Source organism: Martes martes (genome assembly GCF_963455335.1).
Source record: "Martes martes genome assembly, chromosome: 3".
In the NCBI taxonomy this organism is placed as follows: domain Eukaryota; kingdom Metazoa; phylum Chordata; class Mammalia; order Carnivora; family Mustelidae; genus Martes; species Martes martes.
In genome coordinates, this window is record NC_137890.1 from 156363247 (window position 1) to 156391142 (window position 27896).

The 27896-nt window shown below is 37.1% G+C and overlaps 2 protein-coding genes across 4 annotated transcripts in view; one reads left to right on the forward strand and one right to left on the reverse strand.

Moving 5' to 3' along the window:
- The window catches only part of GIGYF2 (GRB10 interacting GYF protein 2), a 145952-nt gene that overhangs the window by 68663 nt on the left and 49393 nt on the right, over window positions 1–27896 (reverse strand). For all 3 annotated transcript variants that reach the window (XM_080797888.1, XM_080797890.1, XM_080797889.1), the window contains 3 exons: window positions 24995–25106; window positions 19574–19685; window positions 18674–18714 (listed from right to left, as the gene is read on the reverse strand). In XM_080797888.1, coding sequence (XP_080654014.1) covers window positions 18674–18714; window positions 19574–19685; window positions 24995–25106 — 265 coding nt within the window. The remainder of the gene's footprint in view (window positions 1–18673; window positions 18715–19573; window positions 19686–24994; window positions 25107–27896) is intronic.
- Window positions 9464–12551, forward strand: KCNJ13 (potassium inwardly rectifying channel subfamily J member 13). The gene is made up of 2 exons (XM_080797893.1): window positions 9464–9933; window positions 11732–12551. Exons 1-2 carry the CDS (start codon window positions 9474–9476, stop codon window positions 12352–12354), a joined length of 1083 nt encoding a protein of 360 aa, XP_080654019.1. The 5' UTR covers window positions 9464–9473; the 3' UTR covers window positions 12355–12551.

Consider the following 27896-nt stretch of genomic DNA (forward strand, 5'->3'; position numbering starts at 1 on the left):
CCTCCTTCCATAATACCAGCATGATAATAAAGTTGAGTAACCAAGTATTTTAGTTTACTTCTTCTTTTTTTTTTTTTTTTTTTTTTTTTTTTTTTTTTTTTTTTTTTTTTTAGTTTACTTCTTCTTAAATTCTTAACAGAGTAAGTTGTAAATAAGACTGAAAGTAAATGTAATTGAACAATTTACAAATATAATGCCTGACCCAAATATTCCTAACCTACAGTCCTAAAGGTATCTATGACCTTCAAAAGATAAAGAAAGACAAATTTAAAATGTATTTTCTGGGACGCCTGGGTGGCTCAGTTGGTTAAGCGGCTGCCTTCGGCTCAGATCATGGTCCCGGCGTCCTGGGATCGAGTCCCACATCGGGCTCCTTGCTCTGCAGGGAGCCTGCTTCTCCCTCTGCCACTCTGTCTGCCTGTGCTCACTCTCTCTCTCTCTCTCTCTCTGACAAATAAATAAATAAAATCTTTAAAAAAAAAAAATAAAAAATAAAATGTATTTTCTTCTTTTCAATGTAGCAAACATGACTGTTTTATAATCAAACTATATCTATATAATACATGTTATGTTCTTATATCAACAGTAACTGAAAATGTATAAAAGCTGCTAAAATGCAAATGTACAACATACATAAACATTTTCCCAATGGCAGTAAATACTTGGTTGTTTCTGACTTAATGTATTAAGTATGAATAGGATTCTTCTAAAAATAAAACAAAATTAAAATGTAATATTGGTTTTAGTCTCATCTAATTGAGTAGACTTCCTAAGGAGAAAGAGCAGTAAAAGGGCACCTGTGTGCATGTTTGACTCACAGCCAAAAATGGTGTTTATGGAAAACTTCAGATGGAGCAAAGAGGCACTCAGCCAATAAAATCTACAGCTGTGAGACTTGGAACTTACAAGTGCCCAAACTCCAAAAGCAAAAGTGGAATTATGGGACAGACTTTGAAGCTTGTTTATGTGCAAATTTTTCTAGGAAGAAACTTTGTATTCCTCTATTCAGATATATAGTCTCTGATCAACACTAAAATATTTTCTAACACCAGAGAAAGTAGTGAAAGGAAATCCCATCCAGGTGTTGATATTTACTTTCTTTCCCTATAGTCAATTGTAAACAAAACTCAGGATGGCTAGGAAGGAAAAGTTTAAATCTTATATGCAGAGATTTGTAACTTTTTTCCCATCCTAATTCCTAAGAGGTTAGAAACTGCTCTACTCATTAATGTTGTTCCCGAAAACACAACAGTTCCTGGCTGGGAGACACACTGGAGGGGCTGCAGCACATCAAAATCTCCTTGAAAAAATACCTCTTGTGCTTTGAATATACCCCATACCCTACAAGCCTCATGTTCAGTCATCTGATAGTATACACCCAGGCACTGCCTTAGATCTCTGGGGAAGAAGATGATCAATAGATGGGCTTGATGCAGAACCGGAAAGGGACTAGGCACCTTCTAAAGAAAGCGAAGTACACCATGCAAGAAAGAGCAGAGGAGACAGGGCTAAAGTTGCAAAGTTGGGAGATTATTCATGCACACAGCAGGACACCACACTCCAGTTACAGCATTTGTTATTCTCAAGTACAAGTTGGTATAGTTACGGACTATATACTAGATTACTTTAGCCAGAGAGAAAATCAAATACCTTTAGGGACAGACATTTGAATTTAATAAAGAATAATGTATCTAGTCTTGGCACCTTGCTTAATCAAAATTTTTAATAAAAAATAAATCAGAGAACAGATACCTAGCATTTATGTTCATTCACAGAAGAAATGTTTTAGAGCCATCTCCAAGTGAAATCAGTAACTGTTTAGATAGAAGGGCCCATGTGTTTTAAGGTGAAGTTTACATACCATCTATGCCAATATCAGTTCCATCTCAACTAACCTGGTTGAGGTTTCAACCAGAAAGAAACTGAACTGCTCAGGCTATTAAAATGGGAGTACTATGCCCCTGAGTGGACACTCCAAAACCAGTCTACAATATCCATATAATTAGCAACTAAGAACCAGTCTATAGACCATAGCAAGACTTTCAAATTGTAGAAATCAAGAAACCAGAACCCTTCTTCCCTTAAGATATTTCTTTCTTGACAATCATTTTGCCAAATCATTCTTGCCTTAACATATTCTGAAACAGAGTATATTATGGAAAGAGGTTTCTAAGTTTGGTAAAATCCTTCACCACCTTGGCTAATTATAATGGTGATGCAGGACACATGGCAAATACACTCCCATACTTTCTGAAAGGCAGTGTCACACTGTATTTGCTCTGGCTTTCTTACCCCCGCAATCCATCAACTGTCAATTGATATAAAGTATAATTCCCTACCAGTGTGTGTAGGCAATAAGTATCACATCACAAGTACCTATTTTATGCTTTTACCTTCTCAGTTCTGAAGGTCAAAGTTTCCAATGTTATGTCTGAACTTGTACTGAGATGTTTGGCATTCACAAAACAAAGAAGGAATTAATATTTTTCTTAATTGTGGGGGAGGGGAAGGAATCTACAAAGGCGGATTTCACCTTCTAAGTAGCATTATATTGGTCTACATTAATAATTTTCCCAGCAGGCCTTCTTCCATGATTTTACTTTGAACAATCACAGCCTTTGTTTCTCAGATCCTCTTACATGTGACATTTGATCAAAGTTTTAAAATCAGCAGCTAACGGAGGTGGAGAAAAGTACTGCTCAGTAAAGGCATTACACAAAGCCATCCCACAGCTCATTTCAAAGTTGCTACAAGCTGGATCACAGACGTTTTCTAGTTAAACACTATTTAGATGTTAAGTTAAATTTTCTGTACCCTGAACACTTCATCTTACTGCACATAACCATATGCTTCTCAGGAAACCATCCCCTAAACGTTACTAAAGCATGCCTTAAGAAAATTCTTCAACTCCTTCACGTATGTGTGTTTTTCAAAGACAAGTGCAAGGTACCAAACAATTTTTATTCTTACTTGAGATATCTGCACATAGCCTTTAAAAAAAAAAAAAAGCCTGCCTCCTTGCCCCTCCTCCCCAAAATTCAGGTAACTAAATTACGTATATTACCAGTTCTAGAATTAGTGGCAGTCATTCTAGTGAGATGGAATATGAAAAGAAAACTAATAAAACCAATTAATTAATTCATGCCTAGAAGTCCTCACCCAAGGAAATCTTCCCCAAAGAAATGGAGAAAAAATTTAAAAAAGAATAGTAAAGGCAGTATCTCACACTTCAACATGCTATATAAGGAAAGACGGCTGAAAGGAAATCTTGCAGGGAATTTTATCCCTTTGAACTTTCAAATAAACTCTTAAGTAAGATTATGCAAACTTACTAAAGACCGGTCCTGATTAGAGGGAAAAAATGCACCCCTTCTCCAAGTCAGTTCTGGAGGCTTTCTCCAGAATTGTTAAGGTTTGTGTTGGGTAAAGAAAGACTTCCTAACAAACCAGCATTCTTTTCCACATGATCAGAGCTAATTGGCCCCCCTGCAGACTAAGTGACCAATCACATCAGCTTCAGCTGAAACTAGCCCCCACGACATTATAAACAGAGGAATGTGAACTGTAAATCCAGTCCAAGAAGAGAACCTACAAGCTAGACTTGTAGATTAAAGTTACCTTATCAAAAAGACAGACTCCGCAAGTTTCCTCAAGACCTACCTGTGCAAACACAGGCTGACCCAGCAAAAGAACTGGTGAGTACATGAAATAATATTCATTCTTATTTCTTTCTTTAAGGGGAACAGAGAAAGAAATTGAGTGGCAAATAGGGACAGAGCCAGACATCGCCAATAGATTTTTAAAACAAAGATACTACCTTTAGAGTCATACATTAAGATTCTTTATGCTTTTTCCCTAAATTTTGAAAATGGAATAATAGCCCATCTGAGAGCATTACTAGAAATTTTCCTGTTTTATTAAATGAATACTAATTCCACATTATAATATGGAAATCAGTAGAAAGGAAAGGCCCTAGAAAAAATTCAGTGGCTTTTTTGTTTTTACCCCCTTCCTTGGCTTTTAAATATATATATAGATATCTCTCTTTTGGAAGGGATTAAAAAACCAACATGAGTGTACAAGAACAAATGAGCCCCCCCCCAAAATATTTTTAAGCCATGAAAAGTGATGAATACTTAATTTTAAATGTCTTTTTAAAGCCAGAACTACTACTGAAATTAGTAGATGCTTCTATAAATAAGAAATTAAAATAGAAAAGAATCTCTGATGAGTGCTATGAAATGTGTAAACCTGGCGATTCACAGACCTGTACCCTGGGGCTAAATATACATTATATGTTTATTTAAAAATTAAAAAAAAAAAAGCTTCAAAAAAGAAAAGAAAAGAATCTCTGAGCTTATATAAGAGTTAGAACTCACACTGTTTGCCCCAATTATAGAGGGTAAGAGATGATTCTAAGACTCTATACAATCAGTTTTTACACCAGTTATAAACAAATACATAGTAATACTGTGATCATTTAACATTTGTATTTATAGCTTATTATCTTAACTGTTTAATATGAACTACACTACCACCTTACAACATGGCAATAGAAAATACGCAATTTTAAGTGCTACAAACCAAATGAGTAAAATGAATCCTAATTTTCACAGCCACTGAAGCAGCCAAACTATCATTTTTATAAAGTATTATTTTTTTCCACCAAAGTCTGTAAATGAGCAAATACTTTACAGCCCACACACAGAGATACAAACAAACCTTCCCAAGCTTCAATTTTATTTTCTACTGGGATCAGTTTGTGAGAACCATATAAATACAAACCAAAACAAAAACACATTCAATGGGTATTTGTACACCTATAAAGATATGAAAATTACTTGGAGAGAAAATCTACATGTATCAGGCAACAATAATGTAATTTTTAAATACCATACAAGCAGATGTAAAACCACAAAGGAGAAAAAAAGAAAAAAAAATCATCTAAAAAACCTCTGTCAGTTGAGGGAAATGGAAATAAATTTTAAAACTTACAGAGTTTTAAGAGAGCATGTTATTTAATTCCCTTTCGTCTCTCTCTTTTTTTAATATAAGAAGGCTGGCCAAGGAAACTGGGTGGCTTGCCCAGCTGACACGGCTGTGGAACTAACAGAGCCAGAGCAGGGTCGGCTAGATTCCCCACCTGATGTTCATTTACTAACCCATACTGCTTACATGAATGCAAAGATGGATTTATTCAGGGTAATCCGTTAAGTGGAGATCAAAATCTTGTTCTCTCAACTACTCCACCCCACCACACAACCTAAACAAGATTGGCATATACATAAAAAGGAGACTGCTTCACTGTTTTGATATTAGCCTTGACATTCCTGTTCACAGGCTTTTCCATGTATTTAGTTAGCTGCAAGAGAAAAAAAGAAATTATTGAAGCCTAGAGTGTCTGTTACAAAGCTGTAGGTGACAAGTAACAATCCTCAAAAAGCCCAAATGATAATACTTTTGTTAGCTATAATATATACAGAAAGGCTATCTCCCTGAGTAATGAGTTTTAGAACTTAATAAAGTAGGATGAAAATCACGAGTCACGGAGCTTTCCCTCCCAAAAAAAACTACGGTGAAACAATCAGCAATTAGTAGCATTTACCAGGACAGTGGTTCCCTAATTGCAGTAAGCACTAGGGTACAAGGTAAATGATGGGCATTTTCACACAGGTAGGAAGCAACAAACAACAAAGGTGAAACTGATATAATGTTACATACCAATTTCACCTCAAAAGAAAAAAAAAAAACCCCATAAAGGACAGTGCAGTGGTTTACAATCTTTTGAACGCAGACTATTATCGTTCCTTATTATATCTTCTTCAAGTGTCAAAATGCGTTTTCTTTTATAAAATTAGTATGATACGTTCTAAAAATTACTTTCTCACCTGGCAAAATACAAATTTGGAAATGCTATGTAAGAAGTTTCCTCTCCACATTTTGCTTTAATTTGTACTGGTTTATAATATCCAAAAGATTAGACTATGTAATAATTGTGGTTGTGCCGATCTTCAAATTTTATGTCTTCTTTAACTGAAAATACATTTCTTATCTACAAATCATAGGTCTAAACCTAAACACTCCTAAAGACCAAATATTCTGTAATGACTCTTAAACAATTAACTAGTCAAATGGAATGTAGTATTATTCACAAAGGCTAACCAGGATCAAAATGTCTATTTTTGAAGCAATACATTACTGACTCTGAACTCTGGACTTGGTATGGAATTCATCAACACTTACTACCTTTGGGATCCTAGGAAACTCACTATGCTTCAGTTTCTTTATCTGTAAAATGGGAATTAAAACTGTACTTACTACTTCGAAAGTTAAGGAACATTAATAATAATAAAGCAACCAAGACTGAAAGGTTACTTTGCACCAGGCATTGCCTATGGGCTTCACATGAGTTAACAAAAGTATTTGGTATAATTCCTGCCACATAATAAGTATATACATACTGGCTAATATTCTTAATCATTACTGTCATAAGACTCATGTATGGGGTTAACAATGATTTAAGACAGATACCTGAGATAGTTATGGGGACCAGAAGAACATCTACTAGCAGTGCTAAAAACATGGCTGTCAAAGACTATCTTATGAATACAATGCCAGTCATCTTGGGAAAGATTTTTTTTACCAAACTTTATAAATAGCTTCTTGTAGTAAGAAAATTGACCTGTAAAGTTAGCCAGATGTGGATAGTAATACAAATAATCTAAGGCCCTCCTCTGCCTAGTGTATGTTTCTAATCCTTGGTGACATCATCTAGAAAACGGGACAATAATGTCTATCTTGCTGGGGCACCTGGGTGGCTCAGTCAGTTAAATTTCTGAATCTTGATTTTGGCTCAGGTCATGATCTTAGGATGAGATCTCTCTACTGAGACTCACCTCTGGTGTGGGGCTCTGCAACCATGGGAGGGGGTGGGGTCCCTCTCCATCTCCCTTTGCCCCTCCCCCCACTCTCCTCCTCTCTCAATAAATATTAAAAAAAAAAAAAAGATCTATCTTGCTGAGATACTAAAGAATTAGAGATAATGCAATATAGAAGGTACCTAGCACAGTGCCTATGAAAATTTTATTATTGCTGTTGTTGTTTACTTTCAAAACAACAGATAAGGTCTCCTAAAACACTTAAGAATCTAGCAAAATGAGTCATTAAATAGCTGTGCTGAGAAAAAAAAATACACAAAAGATAATGACCACTCCTTAGAGTAATGAATTATAAAGCATTAATGACTTAAGACTTTCAACTTTATAATATGAAAATAAAATGGTTATCCACTCTAAATAAATTTTAACCATTATCCCAGTGTCCCATGAGTAATACAATCTGAAGAAAATACAAGAGAATGTCTCTAATATCACAATACGTGTTAAATTAGCCTCAGGGGAGAAGGGACAGTATATATCCAGCTGGCCAATGTTCAATACCAGTATTACAAGAAGGCCCACAGCCCCAAAGTCTCTAGAACGGGAAGGACCCAGCAAGCCCAAGCAACAAGCTGCTCCAAATGCCTCTAGTCTTCAGTGCCATTGTCATGCAAAAGGTAAGGAAGGGAATACACAATACTCTCCAGAGCATCTACTTCTGAGCGAAGCACCTAGGCAGAGTCAAATGTAAATTCCTAGCACTGTCCTGTGGCAAAAAGAAAGGGAAAGCATAGCTGCATCTCCCATTCTGTTCTTGTGAGGCTCCACATAAAAGTCTTAAAACAGCTTTGATATAAGCAAGAATCAACACACAGAAAGCATACCTTAGACTTCTTCTCAACACACAGAGAAAAGCATACCTACTGTTTTATAGTTTAACTGTTTACAGCTAAAAACTAATTACATTAATTATCTTTTTAAAACTGCCATTTGGCGGGGTGCCTGGGTGGCTCAGTGGGTTAAGCCTCTGCCTTTGGCTCAGGTCATGATCTCAGGGTCCTGGGATTGAGCCCCACATAGCGCTCTCTGCTCAGCAGGGAGCCTGCTTCTCTCTCTCTCTCTCTCTGCCTGCCTCTCTGCCTACTTGTGACCTCTCTGTCAAATAAATAAACAAAATCTTTTTTAAAAAAATTGCCATTTGGGGACACCTGGTTGGCTCAGCTGGTTAAGCGACTGCCTTCAGCTCAGGGTCTTGATCCTGGAGTCCGGGGATCAAGTGCCATATGGAGCTCCCAGCTCCACAGGGAGTCTGCTTCTCCCTCTGACCTTCTTCCCTCTCATGCTCTCTCTCACTCTCCCTCTCTTTCTTTCTCAAATAAATAAATAAAATCTTAAACAAAACAAACTTGCCATCTGGGGGATGCCTGGGTGGCTCAAGTCATGATCCCAGAATCCTGGAATCAAGCCACAGACCAGGCTCAGGGAGCTTGTTTCTCCCTCTCCCGCTCCCCACTTCTTGTGTGCACACACACACACACGTGCTCTCTCTCTTGCTCTCTCCAATGAATAAATAAAATCTTTAAAAATGTTTAAAAATTTGGTGCCTTAATGGTTATTTTAGTTCATTAAACTTGAAGCTTTTTTTTCTGGCTTACGTACTCTCAAAACTAGTGTTATTGGGACACCTGGGTGGCTCAGTTGGTTAAACATCAGCCTTCCACTTAGGTCATGATTCCAGGCTCCTGGGATCAAGCCCCACATCAGACTCCCTGCTCAGCAGGGAGTCTGCTTGCTTTCTCCCCAATCTGTCCCAGCTTGTGCTGTCTCTCTCTCAAATAAATAAATAAAATCTTAAAACAAACAAACAAACAAAAACTATTATTATCTAGGAATCTCCACCTAGAATCTCGTATTTTCCCAAGAAAATAATTTTCTCCTCACCCCACAATCTAATCCGAATCCAGAATATTCAGAGGATGCCAATCCATTAGACATGGAAAGAATCCATGAAAATGGCTGCAAAGTAACAAAAACAAAGCCTATTCATAAAACTTTGAATAAGCTAATTAAAATGCATACATTAGAACTATGGATCTCTAAAAGTTCAGTCCTGTCCTAGTGCAGAGTTCAGCTTCAAAACATATGCAGGCAGTTTAACACTACATTTTCAAATGATCAAGTTATTTACACAAATATGTTTAGTCAAACCAATAAATTTTATGTCTGGAATTGTGCAAGAAAGAGACAAGGATGTCAAAGAGACACGAACCATAACACCAACCTTCAGTGATTTTGAAATATACTTGGAAATATTAAAATGCCAAACAATATTTTTACAGTCATTCAGGGAAACAGTAACAGATAGCCTAAAGCAAGCCATGATTAGGTAGCAACTGAATGGCTTAGTCAATAAATGCCCCATTCCGTGAAGAGAAAAGAGAGAGAGCTGTCAGAGTGGGAAAGTCTGCCCAGTAGCCAGGGAAGCATTCCAAAAAGAGCAGAAAGTGAATGAGGTCTCAGAATTTATTAGTATTAACTGTAAGACAGATAAGAGCTTACTAATTTATTCTTGGTTTCAGAAAATTACAGCCTGAAATGGATGGCAGTAACTGCAAAGTTATTGCTCCTCTTCTAACTCAGAGCTACCGGAGGATGGTCACCAAGGACGGCCATAGCACACTTCAAATGGATGGTGCTCAAAGAGGTCTTGCATATCTGCGAGATGCTTGGGGAATCCTAATGGACATGCGCTGGCGCTGGATGATGTTGGTCTTTTCTGCTTCTTTTGTTGTTCATTGGCTTGTCTTTGCAGTGCTCTGGTATGTTCTAGCTGAGATGAATGGTGATCTGGAACTAGATCATGATGCCCCACCTGAAAACCACACTATCTGTGTGAAGTACATCACCAGTTTCACAGCTGCATTCTCCTTCTCCCTGGAGACACAACTCACAATTGGTTATGGTACCATGTTCCCCAGTGGTGACTGTCCAAGTGCAATCGCCTTACTTGCCATACAAATGCTCCTAGGCCTCATGCTAGAGGCTTTTATCACAGGTAATTGTTTTTGTTCTTTAAAAAAAAAAATTACAAGTGGTTTGGAGAGGGGATCGTCAGTTATAAGTAACCGTGTTGTAGAATAATTCAATTTGCATTAATAGCAGGTAATGTCAAAGATTGAAAAAGAAAAGTCTAGGGCCACATGAGAGGTGGCATTATAAGAAATCTGACTCTACACTTGAATTTTACCTGTTGGAACTCCTTAAGAAAAAAAGGACCATTATGACACTAACTTGCAGCAACATTTTACACCAAAAAATATTAACAAGAGGTCTAAAAGGCATTTTTCAGAGAAGCTAAATACTTCGTTAAATAAGTGGATAAATATGTTAAACGCATATTTTGACAATCATTTTACCTAATAGAGAAATGTTGATTTTTTTTCCCCCTTTACTGGGTTAGAATATCCTCCTCTGAGTTTATCTGTTCAACATTTACTCTTCATCAGTGATCCCAGAGCACAACAGTCAGCATTATATTTAGAGATCAAGTTAAGTATACACATCCTTACTGGAAATATGATTACAAAGATTATGAAATTTTATTTATAAACCCTGATAACACATTAGACTTTCCTCTAATTAAAGTAGGGCTAGTGTCACTTTTATAAGTGATATATATACAGTTTAAAAATCAAAAAACAAATAAAAAAGAAGATCTGGCTTTAACACACTACACAATAATATTCTGAAAAGGTTAAGTAAAGGGCCAAATGAAGAGCGATCTGGAATGAAGTCCAGTGTGCTGCCAACTGGCTCTATAATCTGTAATAAATCACTTAACTTCCCTACATGAATTCTTAAACTAGGTCAGTCATTAGATAAAAGTCAGGGGATCCATGAAATTAGGAAAAACTTGAATCTCTTTTCACTAGCCCCTAACTGAAAATCATCATGTCCTTCTACTACAAACATAGACAACAAAAAACAATAGTATCAGCAATATTGGTAACTTTGATACAAATAGAAATCACAGATACTTTCCTATCACACTACAGTACTTCAAAAGTACACTATTAAACCCACCACTATATTTTATTATTTAATGCATTAAAAAAGCACATACAGTACTATAATTTTTTAAATGTTCAACTCAATTTCAGTATATTTTGCTACCTTCGTATGTATTTTATGTTTATGCATTTAAAGCATAATTCTGAGAAGAGGTCCACAGATCTTTCCAGCCTGCCAATAAGATCTGAGGCACTAAAGTAGTTAAGAAATCCTGACCCACAGCTTGGGGGCACACAGAAGATGCACTTTGAAAAGTACACTGAAATCACCACAGAGACAGAGCCTTCTAAAATAAAAAGGGGAGGGAAAGTTATATAAGGTTCAAAGTTAAAAAACTGCTCGAAATGTATCATTCTACTGGTCCCCTCCCTACCCCAAAATCATCCTATTCTGAATCTAATTTTTACTTCAACTTGAAACAATCTCATTACAAATGAATTTCATTTATTTTCTGTTACTTTTTTTTAAGTGGGGGCAGAAATGTAATAAATGACCATTCTTACACTTTTTAAGAAATGAGAAGACAAAGTTACACTTCTATGAAACAAAATGAATTCTGCTTAACCCTTCTGAAATCAGTTTTTAAATAAGGATGTATGTACATTGTGAAAAATTCTTCAGGCAAATGAGACTACCCAAATTAATGTGTTCATCAACTCTTGACTCACTTGGAAGGCATGGCATCAAAAAATGTATAACTATTTGATATACCCTTCTCATTCAGAAAAGGTATTCATATTTTAAGTGTTCATTCTAAAAAAATTTAATGATTTCTAATTTAGGTGCCTTTGTGGCGAAGATTGCCCGGCCAAAAAATCGAGCTTTCTCAATCCGCTTTACAGACTTAGCAGTAGTAGCTCACATAGATGGCAAACCTAATCTAATTTTCCAAGTGGCCAACACTCGACCTAGCCCTCTGACCAGTGTCCGGGTCTCAGCTGTACTCTATCAGGAAAGAGAAAACGGTGAACTCAACCAGACCAGTGTGGACTTCCATCTTGATGGCATCAGTTCTGAGGAATGTCCATTCTTTATCTTTCCACTAACCTACTATCACTCCATTATACCATCAAGTCCTCTGGCTACTCTGCTCCAGCATGAAAGTCCTCCCCACTTCGAATTAGTTGTGTTCCTCTCAGCAATGCAGGAAGGCACTGGAGAAATATGCCAAAGGAGGACGTCCTACCTACCCTCCGAGATCATGTTACATCACTGTTTTGCCTCTCTGTTGACCCGGGGTTCCAAAGGTGAATATCAAATCAAGATGGAGAATTTTGACAAGACTGTTCCTGAACTTCCAACTCCTCTAGTCTCCAAGAGCCCAAACAGGACTGACCTGGACATCCATATCAACGGACAAAGCATGGACAATTTTCAGATCTCGGAAACAGGACTGACAGAATAAGATGTCTCCATTACACCCTATTTTTTAATGTATTAAATATACGCAGCCAGTTATGCAGCTACTTTTCCTTCATATCTCATGTTTTCTCTTTTCTCAACGCTGATTACATCTCTCCGATTACATCATGGTAATCAAGCTGTGCCCATAAAAATGGCTGAGCTAACAATACACATTCTGGAAATATAACATTCTACCTTACAAGTTTGTATCTGTGGTTATCTGCTGAAATCAATGCATCTCAACATGACAGATATTTATACAGAAATATTGGTGGATTTATAATAAAGTGGTATGATACCACTAATGAAGGTAAAACAGGACAATTACGTTTAACACAGCCAAACTCTAAAATCAACCACAAATCTCTCATTTTCATCTGCAAGTTGAAGCATCAGTCTAGTCTTAAACCTAGCTCCCTGGGTAGAATGATGATTTCACAATATTTAATGAACATCCTTCTAAAACTGTTATTTTTTCAAGACAACAAGATCATTCCTCTGGTTCTTCATACTACAAAACTGGAGTATTACCCCCTTAATTTTTTGACATCTAAGAACAAAAATTTACACACAAAAAACCCAGCAAAGTATAGATTTATACATAGCTCTGAAAGCATTTCAGCATGATACTCAAACACATGCACATGTTCATGTATTTGTGGTAGAAAGTGATCAGATCAAGTAACAGATCCAGCCTGAATGAAACCAATAAAGTGGTATTTTTGTAAGGAGATGCAAAATTCTATCTACTGTAAAGCCACCTTGCATAATAATCAAATAGTGATTTAAAAATTATAATCAATGATTCATTTGAATGGCTTCTGACCTAAGTAAAAACATTCCCTTCTTACCTATGATCTATACAATGGTATAAAAAAAATGACACCCTAAGTAACTCATAAATGCAAATATATTTAAGTTTTTGTAGTTATAAAGGTTTAGTTACATATCAAATAGGAAAAACATCTTCAATAGATAAATCAAAAAAATTGGGCAACAAAGTATTTTCAAACCCAAATTCCTGTTTCCAGCTTCAAATAGTTTTTTCTACAAACACAAAATGAGTGTTTATTCACCAGTAGGAGGTTGGAATAGATAAACTCTATTATTTCTTACCAAGTCGAATACTCCATGAAAATTACGCTCTCTCTGCTTCAATTTTTATTTTACATATAGTTAGATGAACTCTTCCCCTTACCTCCAGTTTAATTTATAACCATTCTCTGCATACTTTTAATTTTGATTAAAAAAAAAAAAAAGACTGTATTGGCTCAAAGTAAACAAAAACCAAAAAAGCTTACCCTATCAGAATTCAAGTAGATTCGTGGCTGCTCTTCTTTTCTGAATTCCCCTTATTCAGGTTTAGTAGGAAAAGTGAAAGGTTTAACCCTCCCCATTGATAATGATCCAGCCAGGAATCATCTCATGAAATAAACACGAGCCTAGTAAAGGCAATCAGTTGTGAAGAGTAGGACAGAGCAGCAAGTAACATTTTTCTACTCTTTGATGAAAAGGAAAAGAAAATAAAGTACTCTGGAGTGCTCTAAGAGCAATAACAGCAAAAAAAAATATCAAGGACACAGAAACTTAGTAATTGTAAACTTTTGCTGTTTAGAAAGTTTAGGCATTCTTAAAACACTAGTCAGACCAATAGAATTTTTTTCCAACCCAGAACTGTTGTTAACACATACAGACAGCAGGAATTCTTTTTTTTTTTTTTTTTTTTTTTTTTTTTAAAGATATTTTTTATTTATTTGACAGAGAGAGAGAGAGAGAGAGGTCACAAGTAGGCAGAGAGGGAGGGGGAAGCAGGCTCCCTGCCAAGCAGAGAGCCCAATCGGGGCTCGATCCCAGGACCCCGGGATCATGACCTGAGCCGAAGGCAGAGGCTTTAACCCACTGAGCCACCCAGGTGCCCCGACAGCAGGAATTCTTATTTCTATAATAAAGGAACCAGATTCATCTAACCTGTAAAAATAAAGGAGTATCAAAGACTTACATGGTATGTTTTTTCCTAAGAGCTGTACATCACTTACGCAGATCACAACTCCACTACTTAAGTGAAGCTGCTCAAAGTAACAGAAGGAAGTAAGCAGATCCAGGAAAAGTCTCCCCACAGACCCAGCATGTTCCCCATCCAAGTCACAGAACTCCCAAAGTACACTATGTATATATAAGCTCTGCATCTGAAAATTAGATATGACTTCTCTACACACACCCAAAACAACTCTGTTGATATACTAATGCTACTTAATAAATGTTTTTCACAAGTAAACAACTAAGAAATGCAATCAAAAACTTCTGTCTAGGTAGTTGAAAGCTTCTGAAAGCACTGTTCGTGATTCTTTCACTTCAGAGAATCACAGTTTCTACGTTAAGGATTAAGTTTTCTGCTAAGATATCACTATCCTTTCAGGAGAAGGGAGTGCAAACACAAAGAGGGGTAAGTACTGGGAGGTGGGAAAAGCAGCTCTAACTCCTGGTTCTCTAGCTCACTAACCTCGGAGCCCAGTGACGCTATCTTGGACACATGACTAGGAAGACCACGTTGGAATTAACTTTATAAGTGCTTTAGGAGGGCGCCTGGGTGGCTCAGTGGGTTAAGCCTCTGACTTCAGCTCAGGTCATGATCTCAGGGTCCTGGGATCAAGTCCTGCATCAGGCTCTCTGCTCAGCAGGAAGCCTGTTTCCTTCTCTCTCTCTCTGCCTGCCTCTCTACCTACTTGGGATCTCTCTCTCTCTCTCTGTCAAATATATAAATAAAATCTTAAAAAAAAAAAAAAGGTGCTTTAGGAAACCAATATAGATAGCATGACAATCCCAACAAACTAGACAAGTAATTACTAAAAATCATAAGGTCTAGATTTATGCACATATAAGCCTATAATACCTACTGCTAACAGCAGCCTTATAACCAAAAGCTGCTGCTATGTCTACCTTAAAGAATTTCATACCAAAATGCACTAATTGGTATCATATTGGGCTGAACCTACTGGTATCAACTAGATCAATTTTTATTTCTTAATGATCTTCCAATTTCATCCTCACAGAATCATACTACAAGATTATCACCGGAACTGATCTCTCCCTCCCCAGCAATCAATTCCTACTGAATAGCAATTATAATTCCAAGGTTATAGGCCTTCTCCACCTTCACATTCTCCCTTACTGTGTTCACAGAAAATATGCAGGATTCTTGCCCAGATGTCTGTAAACACACCCATTTCTCTCCAAATAAAAAGCAAATATATGATATGAATCATCTCTAATTTTAAAACCAACAAGTCATTCTGGAAACTTTAGTATTCTGGAACATTTAATACTCAAATTATCTTAATTTGATGTCATAGCACATCTCAAACTGACCAATATATCACCCTGTCCCAACAAATTACTTTAGTACTGACATTCTTGAAGAGTGCACGATACAATTATGAGATTTCTTTAATCTATAAATATTTTCAACAAGAGGATTACTTGTAAAAAGAAAGTCTCAGAATTATCAGCACAGCTAATACAACTTGAAGTGAGCATCTTGTCAAAAAACATTCAATAAAATCCACTATGATTTATTTGAATATATGTATGTGAAACTTGCCCTGATATTTTAGTAAGAAAAACTTTCTTTATATTCTTAACCACTTCACATCAACTTGGCTTTATGGAATTCATCTTTTAAAAGATACACCTACAGAGGCAAAGGAAAAAAACCTGTATTTTTAATAGACTGGTTGGGGAAATAACCCAGACTGAATTAATACAGTTAAAATATGATGAAAAAGGAACTTTACACTCTATCCAAACCACCAAAGTATGACACTGTGTCAAACAGTTAAAATCAAGCTATTGTCTTAACAGGGAAAACATTGCTTTCCCAGGCAACCCAAGTCATTTTCAGACAACTCTATCTATCAGACCTTAAGATTGTGTCAAGTTTCTGCCTCCTTAAACCTGCCCTTTATATTCATACAGATCGAGTTCAATTCCTCTTTTATGACTGTTAAGTAAATATTTGCAGAGAGTATCCCTAAAAACCCTCCTCCCCATCCCATCCTGCCCACAGTCCTGTCTGCTGTGTAAACAGCTCCCCCTTCCTACATGTATCCCCCATCACAGGAGGTCAAATGTGCCAAACATCCTATTCCAACATATGGATCCCTTCCAGGTGTGGCCCCAGTACTGCACACAATACTTAAGCTGTCCTGTGTCAACATAAAAGACAGCGGGCATCCCTAGCGCCTGCCTCATGAGGACACTTCAGTCCTAGTAAATGCTGCGCTCGGCACCATCCTGCTGCTGGTTTAACACTGAGTCCGTAGTCAGCTGAGAAGGCTGTGCCTTTCCCCAGCAGGATGCTATGACACCATTACTCCATATCTTCATTTCTAGAGTTTATGTGAGAACTGCTTGCCATTTTCTGCTATTAAACTTCCATTTGTTTTTTTTGTTTTTTCAAGATTTTATTTATTTATTTGACAGACGGAGATCACAAGTATGAAGAGAGGCAGGCAGAGAGAGAGGAAGGGAAGCAGGCTCCGCGCTGAGCAGAGAGCCCGATGCGGGGCTCGATCCCAGGACCCTGGGACCATGATCCAAGCCGAAGGCAGAGGCTTTAACCCACTGAGCCACCCAGGCGCCCCTAAACTTCCATTTGATTAGACCTGATCTCTTGTTCCATCTTAATTCTGATCTCAAGTGCTACTTGTGCCACTCTACAGCTAACCCTCTAAATACCGAGTGATTCGAAAATCTGATCACACACCAACACTGTCATCTAAAGAAAAGGAATTTTTATATAGCACCTAGCACAAGGCCTATCACAGGAATAGGAATTCAGTAACTGTTGAACAAATAAAGGAGTCCATACACTCTTATTCAATCCTAAAAATTCTGTAAGGCATTCTTACCTCCATTTATTATGAGACTACTGAAAATCTGAGAACTTAGATTACTGGTGATCTTCTGACCTGAAACCCTATACTCTTTAAACTACCCCTCATTATCTCTCCTATTCACTGGCAAAAGTACTGTATCAGACATGGATGGGAGCAGAAGTTCCAAAAACCGTCCCAAAATAATATTTATCCAATCGTCTACAATACAAGTAAAGCCATTCAACTAACAATAAGTTATCTACCCAGACTTCTAAATTTCGTGCTACACTCAATATAAATACAACTGACCATTCCCAATGCCAGGTTAATGAGAAATTTAAACTACTGATAGCTAAAATGAATTTGATATGAAAACAGTGATGCAAATTTGACTGTTTTAATTACTAGTGTTAAAAAAATTCACAAATCACTCTGTGATATTTACATACTTAACACATTTTTGAGAAATGTTTATTGTCAGATGTAATCATGCTCTGGAGAACTTTTCTGGTACTTCTGGGAATTTGGAACTTGCATGTGGTTTTCATAACTCCAACATTACTGTGAATTAGCATTTTTTTTTCCTCTCAGACATTAACACCTACTGGCAGTTTGGAAGGTAGTACCTTTAATCAGTCAGAAAGCCCGTCTTAACCTTTAGATTCTTTAATTCTTTAATATAAACCACAATCACTGAAATCGTGTTCTCTTACTATGCACCTTTTAAGTCAGCGGCTACCTTAACTATAATTTATTTTGACTGCTCTCATCTCAAAACAAGAAAAAAAGACAAAAAGATTATACATCAAAAAAAAAAAATCAGATGAATAAAAAACAAAAGTAATTGGGATGCCTAGGTGGCTCAGTCGGTTGAGCCTCTGCCTTCGGCTCAGGTCATGATCCCAGGGTCTTGGGATCACATCCCACATTGGACTCCTTGCTCAGTAGGAAGCCTGGTTCTCCCTTTGCCTACTGTTCCCCTACTTGTGCTCTCTCTATCTCTCTCTGTCAAATAAAGTAAAATCTTAAAAAAAAAAAAAAGTAAGAATATTCAATGCTCTCTGATACAAAAACAAGCATTCTAGCATTTTCCTTCTTTCTTCTCACCCCGTGAGATGTATCTACATTGGAAAAAAGGAGTTAAGAGATTGAATTTCAGTTCACAAGATAGTCTTAATAAAGAAAATATATGCCTCGCAAAGAACACACAAACCTAAAAAGTTAAACCAAGTAAATCCTAACGGTTATATTCATCACCCCTGGTTTCATACAGAAGAGCCCTTAAATAACCATGGAAGTACAAATGCAAGTGATGCTACAACCCCATCTACTGGAGAGGTGCAGGTAACGGAGTCAATTTTTAATAAATGTATCCTTGAGCCTTGTTACGAACTATTATCAATGAAATCCAGATAAAAATACTTCAAAACAGTAAGCAAGCCTTACCTACATCTTTTCGTCCTGGTTTTTCAAAACGTCTGTCACCTCTAGAAAAGATAAAATAAGTTTTCAAACAAGACTTGAGAATAATATATAGATTTACCATCTATGACACCCACTGCCCTATCTTGGTCCAATAGCATTGCTTTCTTTTCCAAATTATAGAACAAATGCATGGTTACTGCCTAACATTTGGAAAATACAGAAGCGCACAAAGATGAAAACAGAAATATCCACTATCTCACTTACCAAAAGCTAGCTTCTATTGACCCAGAATTGTTCTTTTTATAGAGATATTTTTAATTAGTAGATACATGATTTATTTTAGATACACACTATACATAGTTTTATACACTGCTTTAAAAATATATTTTCCTACATCATTAAATATTTTAAAAATCATCCTAACTTTAATGATTACATAAATATTCCATTGTGTGGATGTACCATTATTTAAGAAACCACACTGATATTAAGCTGTCTGGCTTGTTTCTAACTACATTATAAACATCATCACAGTGGACATCTTTGTACACATAACTTTGTGCAACTGCCCTCCCTCATCCAACAGACATCACATAAAGTCACAAAGAACAGAGAAGATGCTTTGACTAACAGCAACGAACAATAAAATGTCAATTGTCAATGCCTCCCACTGAATGCTAAGCAAACAGCAAATCTGATTAGCTATGAAATATCCATACTGGCACTAACACATGAACCTATTTATCTAGAATGTTTCTTCCTTTAAATAAGGATCATTTATACAGCTTGATACTCAATTAACAGCATTTTTTAAATGAAACTGTGTAACTATACACAGAAGTACCTCCTCTGTAGAAAGCAGAAAAACATGTTTTTTACACCAAAGAAACCTTTATACCAAGATCTGGATCTTTTAGTTACCTTTCCTCCCAGCTCTGTGACCTATGCATTTCCCTGCCACCTCCTCGACCAAACACACCCTCTACTTCATCAAAGCTTCTTTGGTAGAAACCACATTCACCTCTGCCTCTGCCTGAAAATAAGAAAACAGAAAAAATGATACTCAGATGTCAACTTTGGAACATATTCAACACCAAAGATTAATCTCTGAAGTTCTGTCTCTACACAAAGAGAAGGTCTATATTTAAACATTTAGCAAGGCCTGATAGATCTTTACCTGAGAAATCAATAATGGCACAGAAGAGGCTACACCACAGGAGGTTGAAAGAAACAAGTTAGAAACGGATATAAGAGTCCCAGTCCCAGGCCTGAACAAGAAACAGTATCAACATTCAGTTCTTTGGGGCGCCTGGGTGGCTCAGTGGGTTAAGGCTGCTGCCTTCAGCTCAGGTCATGATCCCAGTGTCCTGGGATCGAGCCCCGCATCGGGCTCTCTGCTCAGCGGGGAGCCTGCTTCCTCCCTTCTCTCTCTGCTTACCTCTCTGCCTACTTGTGATCTGTCAAATAAATAAATAAAATCTTAAAAAAAAAAAAAAACATTCAGTTCTTTAACATAAGAGTTCAACAGTAAAAGTCTAAAAAGATCAATAAACTATTACTACAAATTGGATATTAATTGGATTGTTTTCAACAAAATTGAAAGATTTAGAGAGCTTGCAAAGAGAGCAGATAAAGTATAAAAGCCAAGGATAAATGTTAAAATAATTTATCTAACTCCACAGAAAGGCTAATTTCATAGGGTTTGTTATCTTTGTGAACTAACCCATAAAGGATATTCCACAGCAACAAAGGCACTCTTTCCCCTTTGCTCAAATCTTCAAATAGGAAAAGTATCAGGACCAAATATGAACCAGAGGGCTGGTGAGAATGTGTCAAATGCAGGGACTGAGAGGCTCTAGGTGTTCAAGGGTAAACTGGCTTTTACTGAAGGCAATGTGGTTAGATCTATCAAAATTTGACTCAACAATTCTAACTACAACTTATCCTAACAGAAATACACAAATATGCAAATAAATATATATTAAGGAGTTTGTTGCAATGTAAAACACCAGAAACAACCTAATCAATAAATTAATTCTGATAAAATAATTTGGGAGAACACTATAAAGTCACAGAAGATAAAACGCTGACATTGAAAGAAATCTACAACGGTCCTGTTGAATGACAAAAGCATGCCAAAGACCAATACTTAAATAAATAACTCCACTTGGGGCACCTGGTTGGCTCAGTGGATTGAAGCCTCTGCCTTCGGCTCAGGTCATGGTCTCAGGGTCCTGGGATCGAGCCCCGCATCGGGCTCTCTGCTCAGCGGGGAACCTGCTTCCCTTCCTCTCTCTCTGCCTGCTTCTCTGACTACTTGTAATCTCTATTAAATAAATAAAATAAAATCTTTTAAAAATAAATAAGTAAATAACTCCACTTATACAAATGACAGAGCTGCAGTTAGAGTCTGGAAGAATGTACATCCAATTGCTAATCTGGGGGCAGAAAGCAAATATGAACTTTTAGCTTTATACTTTCTGTGCAATGCGAGGTTTTCTCAACTAACACGCACCATTTGTATTCAACACACAGGTCAGAAAACTGGGAAAGGGTGGGGAGTCCAGGGCTGTACTTAAAGGAAATCTTAGCCATCATCTGTAGCGTGACTTCTTTAACAGTGTAAACCCGCCCAAAGAAAAATGATGATGGGGGCACCTGGGTGGCTCAGTCTTTAATCGTCTGCCTTCGGCTCAGGTCATGATCCCAGGGTCCTGGGATCAAGCCCCGCATCGGGCTCCCTACTCAGTGGGAAGCCTGCTTCTCCTTCTCCCACTCCCCCTGCTTGTGTTCCCTCTCTCGATGTGTCTCTCTCCATCAAATAAGTCAATAAAATCTTTTAAAAAAAGAAGAAAAATGATGATGAATCTTGAACAAAAGCATGAATGCATTCCAAAGCTAAAAACAACTGAGTTAAATAATTATTGCAAATATCCAGTAGGATTTCTATTTCTTCCTTAAAGTTTATCAAAACCCCAGAATATAGCTGTACTTTATACAACCTTATTATGAAACACACACAATTGTATGTGGGTAATCTTAGGAACAATGGGCACCCTTTTAACTAATCCAGATAATCCATTTCTTCATCTATAAAATGGAAGTGAGGACTAGGCTTGACCTATAATAATCTTAAAGTTATCTTCCAGTTTTGTCAATCTAAATATACATCAACTTAAGGTTGACTCCCAGTTAAAGAGTACCTCTCTCCTTAGGATATGTACACATTTTATCTAAAATCCTGAAACAGTACAACACAAACATAACACTGTGGTGAACTCCCACAATGATGATTTTTTAGGGTGAAAGTCCCCTCTTCTAAAGAGAACAATTTTCTCAGGTAAACCATTAAGTACATGACATCCTGAAAACGAGTTTTATTTTGGAAATTTGAATAGGAAAAACAGCCTTCAGTTTGCCAGAAAAACAAGCAAACCACAGACAAAATATTTTCTGCCAGTTTTAACTAGCATCGGTACTGGTCCTCAAGGTATCAGACTAAAGTTTTATGAGTGGGCACACAAAAATAATCAGATTCTACAGCTCTCCAGTTTGTAAAACATAAAGAACAATCTCCAAAGTACAAGGACCAAAATCATCTATAAATAAAGTTCTTATAAAGAAAAAGCAAGTATACATAACATGATGAATCTTTCACACAGCTAAGTATTTAAAGAACTGCCCTATTGTCTAAGATTTCATCAGATTACTTTGGGAGAATAAAATATACTTCCTCTAAAAATATACACACACTACTTCATTTTAATGCTGATGAAAAAAAGTGGCTGACAGTTATGTAGATCTGCTGTATTATTAAACATCTTAACCAGATAAAATACAAAGATGACAACTTTGTTTCCTCACTCATTTGTTTGTTTAAATTTTAGTAGTTCATGATATTTAGAAGTCTAGAAGTCAGTGAATTTTCACATCAAAGTTCCTCAAGTTAAAAAGACCCAAAATAATCATCTAATTTTAGCTCTGCCCATGCTAAACAAAGCCATAATAATCATTACTTAACCAACAAATTAAAATTAAGTACTAAGTGAAAAAAACAAAACCAGATAATGGTCTTATACAATCACTAGAAAAAGAAATCACAGTTCAGACAATGGTTTAGAACTGTTTTTCCCTGGGGGTGCCTGGGTGGCTCAGTGGGTTAAGCCTCTGCCTTCGGCTCAGGTCATGATCTCAGGGTCCTGGGATCAAGCCCCACATCCAGCTCTCTGCTCAGCCTGCTTCCCCCTCTCTCCGTGCCTGCCCCTCTGCCTACTTGTGATCTCTCTGTCAAATAAATAAATAAAACCTTTTAAAAAAAACTGTTTTTCCCAAAGTCAGTTCATTCATTCAGCTAGTTTCATGCCATGTGTTCACATCAATGTCAATTAAGTCACTACTTTTGTCACAGTATCTATCTTGCACATGCCCTGTTTAAATTCTGATTGCAGGATAATATGTGATAGCCCCTACTTCAAAGAAATCACAAAACAGGGAGAAATTTATCAATCTTTGTTTCTCAACACAGAACTTTTTAAAGACTGTTTGGAGAGAGTGGTTAGTAATTTCAGCACACAAAGTTGGTGATGCCTTGAAGCTCATAAAACAGCTGGCTTGGGTGCCTGGGTAGCTCAGTTTGTTAAGTAAGTAACTGCCTTCGGATCAGGTCATGATCCCGGAGTCCCGGGATCGAGTCCCACATCAGGCTCCCAGCTCCACAGGGAGACGTCTGCTTCTCCCTCTGACCTTCTCCCCTCTCATGCTGTCTCTCAAATAAATAAAATCTTTAAAAAAAAATTTTTTTTTTAAATACAGGATCAAAAAAAAAAAAAAAAGCGGGTTTGGGGGCACACTTCTTGAGTAATCATCTCAGTAGGACTGATGACCCTAAAGAGCATAAGAGGCAAAACTGAGTGTGACCTCTCTTTCTGCTGCCAGCGCACTGTAGAAAGTAGCAGGCCAGAGCCATCTCCAAAACACCACCGCACCACCAAGATGCAGATCTCAGATGAATTCTGGACCAATGGAACCTAACTACATGTGGGAATCTGCATGTAGAGCTTCTGAAGTACACACACGCCTAAATCTCACCACCCCGTATTTGTTGCAGAGGTATTTTCTAACAACTCCTCAGGTTAAAAACTGGTGTTCTAGAGACTGACAAATTCAGAAGGAAAAACCATGATACCTTGGTAATAGTACCTGGCCTCCAGGTGCAGAACTTTAGTTAGCCTCTTCATTATTCACCACACCTGCAATCCCACATTCTGAACGGATGACTGAAAGCAAACTCTTCACAAGAATACATAATCTCATATAGTCTCTGTAAAGACTAGATGTAAATGACTCTATTCATAAGGCATAACTTTAAGAAATAAGAATTTAGAGGGGTGCCTGGGTGGCTCAGTCGCTGAGTATCTGCCTTCAGTTCAGGTCATGATCCCGGGGTCCTGGGATCAAGCCCTGTGCTGGCTCCCTGCTTCTCCCTCTCCCACTACATCCCCCCCTCCCCACCGCCACTAGTGTTCCCTCTTTGGCTGTGTCTCTGTCAAATAAATAAAATCTTAAAAAAAATAATTTAAATATTCCACACTCTTGATCACGTCAATCTAGGTGGTGCGGTATGTGGAGACAATGGCATCTAATTTTGTAGATACCCAATTTTTCCACTTCTAAAGCACCTCTTCAAAAACTTAACAGGATACGTTTAGGCTACTGCTATGACTTAACCACCTTAAGAGAAAAATGCTAAATATTTATATTATAAACATCTTTATGTTACAGAAAATCAATGAACACGAAACAGGACAGCAAAAAAAAACAAGTAATATCAAAATAATAATTCTTCTGAGACAAATCTATAAAACCACAGGTTAAATAAGTGACTGCTTATTATTTCTTGCTCTACCTCTAAAACAGCCCAAGTACTGATGAGGCAGCTTTTCCTAAAGCCTCCCTTCTTGCTGGGGATACTCCTGGCACACCGCCTTATACAGAAATTGTGTGTCATAGAGGCCTACAGGGACTTCAGTGCCTCAACAGCAGCCAAGGCACTTCTGGGAGCTATGGCAAAGTGCAAGGTTCCCTGGGCATGGGGAATACGGATAAAGTTCTGCCAGTTAACTAGGACCATCTCAAATCCTTCACACTCAAGAATTACCCTTCTCTGCTCCAAATCAGGGGTTGCGGAACAGATACCCTGAAAAATGGTTCAGAAAACAAATGTTCAGGACACTTAGTATACAGTTAAGGTCAAAGAACAGTTTTTTAAAAATCAAGTATTAAAATATGTTTAAAGTGACTTCTCTTTCCCTCTGTTATCACGTTTTCCACATGAAAGCTCACCTCGCCCTCTTGAAGAACTTCGACCTCTAGGAGCCCCCACCACTGTTCCTCCTCCTCCTCGTCCTGTCAATCGCAGGACAGCAGCACTATTTACAGACATGGAAAAGTTTCTCTGCCAAAAAAAAAAAGAAGAAAGAAAAGAAAAAAGAAAGAAAAAATGGATGAAACAGATCAAACCATATGTTGCTCTTCCCCGTCTCCCACTTCAACTATAAAATGGCATCTCATTAATACAAGCAATGGGAAATCGTAACTACACCACATCCTAAGATGATCCAAAACCTGATTTTACCTGTAAATCTCAAATTAACATTTCACATCAACAATCACAAATCACCAATGCGTTGTACTATACTACATTCTGTGAGGAAATACTAAATAATCTCTAAATGCTCTATGTATCCAGAAACAAATGGGGTAAATATGCACTGTAATAGAGAAAACTTAGTAAAAGAAATCGGTTTGAAAGGATTCTTTAACTAGTGAAAGGTGGAAACAAGAGATGATCACAAGAAATATGAATCAAGAGTAGCATGGTAAAGAGAAAAATCATCATTTTTGCCTTATTCTGCTCACTAACATGAATTAGCAACTCCAAGTAGTATTTAACAGAACGACAAGAGTCATAAATAAATAAGGGCCAAATAAGAATCTATATAAATAAGATCAACCATCTTAACAGAGCAGGGAAAGGAATGCTTGAAAAAAATGAACAAAACCCTAATCTCTCAGTCATAAGCCTGAACTTGCATCCAGAGCCAATCTGGATAGGGACAAATGCAGTAAGATAGTAGTGAGTGGGAAACCTTCAAATATGAAGAGGAAGACACAAGAACACAGGAAGCCTGGGAGCCAAAAATGTTTAGTTGACACTTCTGGATAAATGGAATACATAAGTCTTAGGAAAAGAAGAGTAAGAAGCGATTTTTAAAATCTTAAAAATAATTTATAAAAATATAAAAATCCTGGCTATTTGAAGGAGAAATCTGCAGTAGCATTTTAAACTCAGAGAATGTTGGAATATATGCTTATTTGAATATTTTCTGTACCCTTAGACTCTCACAGATATTAGTGTAAAAATTCAGAGCTGTGATACATGAAGAAAATGCAACTTATGCATGGCTGGAGCTAAGGGCCCTTGTGGCAGAGGGGCAAGAAATGAGGCTTAGAAGTTGGATGGAAGGGCAGCTGGGTGGCTCAGCTGGTTAAGCGTCCGATTCTTGATTTCAACGCAGGTCATGATCTCATCATAAGCAAGACTATAAAGTCCCAAAATCTAGATTGATATATTCTAACACTGGAAAAACAAGAGTCCAGAGCTAACCACATTATGTATGCCAGGATCCTATGCAGATGAACACATCACCAAACATGTACTTATCAATAGGATGCAGGGAAGCTTGCATATGCTTTTCTATACCCTCACACAAGGTAGCTGAAAGTGCGTATCTATCATATCTGGAAGACAATTTCTCAAAGTGTATTTAAATGTCTATACCCTTTGACACAATTCTCTTGTAACACGTGAAAAAAATCACAAAAGCAGAAAGATCTTAAACTGCAGAACGGTTTGTAAAATCAAATTTAGGAACCACCTAAGTATCAATCAATGGAAGCTAATTTAAAAATCATGGGGCACTTGGCTGGTCAGTCCATAAGAGCATGCTGCTCTTGATCCTGGGGTCATGAGTTCAAGCCCCACCTTGGGCACACACCTAACTTTCAAAAAAAAAAAAAAAAAAAAAGGCCATCTACATGTGAATTCTATGCAGTTGTTTAAAAAATGAGGCAACTCTATTTACTGGGTTGAACTCACTAATATTCCTAATATTCAACCAATTCTCATCCACAAAAACTGCAATTTCATATGGTCAACCACATGCATAAAGATATAAAGCATAGCAGTAGTAAGGAGCACAAAAAGGCCAGATTGTCTGAAACTGAATTGTGGTTCCTTTACTCCACTTCTCTGTGCTTATTTTCCTCATCTAGATAAAGTGGATAGGAAAAATATTTACACCTACTTCATGGATTGGTGCCAGCACTTAACACATGATGTGACAAGTGCTTACAAAAGTGTCTGACACATTAAAAGCTGAACAAGTATTTGCTATCATCTCCTCAATATATGTTTAGGTGAAAACAGTGAAATGTAGAACTATGTGCACAGCATACTGTCATTTATGTTTATGTATGTATAGGAATAAATATGTAAGTAGTTGCAGAATTATTAACTATCCCTGGGAGGAAACACAAAAAAATTGAAACAGTGGCTACTCCTGAGGAACAGTAGGTAGGCAGAATCAGGGTGATTAATACAACTGCTTTTCACTATGTGCGCTTTTTGAAGTTTTTATATATATATACATGTATCATCTATCCAAAAATAAGTAACTTTCTTTGATGTCAAATAAATAAAATACAACAATCTAAATAAGGTAGCAGCTATGTCATGCTTCTCAAACTGAGAAATATATTCAAGGGAAATGCCAAACCAAAACAGTGACAAGATATTTAAGCATCAATTTTATTTTAAGAAAACTTTTTTCCAGGGTGCTTGGCTAGCTCAGACAAAAGAGCTCAGACAAAAGAGACTCTTGATCTCAGGGTTCTGAGTTCAAGCCTCCGGTAGGGTATAGAGATCACCCAAATAAACTTTTAAAAAATTTGTTTTTCTTAGTTCTATTTTATACATACATGCAAGCACACACATATATAGAAAGAGCACAAAATTAACTTGCATTTTAAAGAGAAAATATCTCCTTCAGGAAATTTAATATATACAGCAAAAAGCTATTTTAGGTTATGAGAAATATTCACCTCCCCCATAAGGGTCATGGGGTGAAAAAATATGCAAAATTCTAGTCTTCAAATATTGAAACAATCCCTAAAGGGGTTGCCT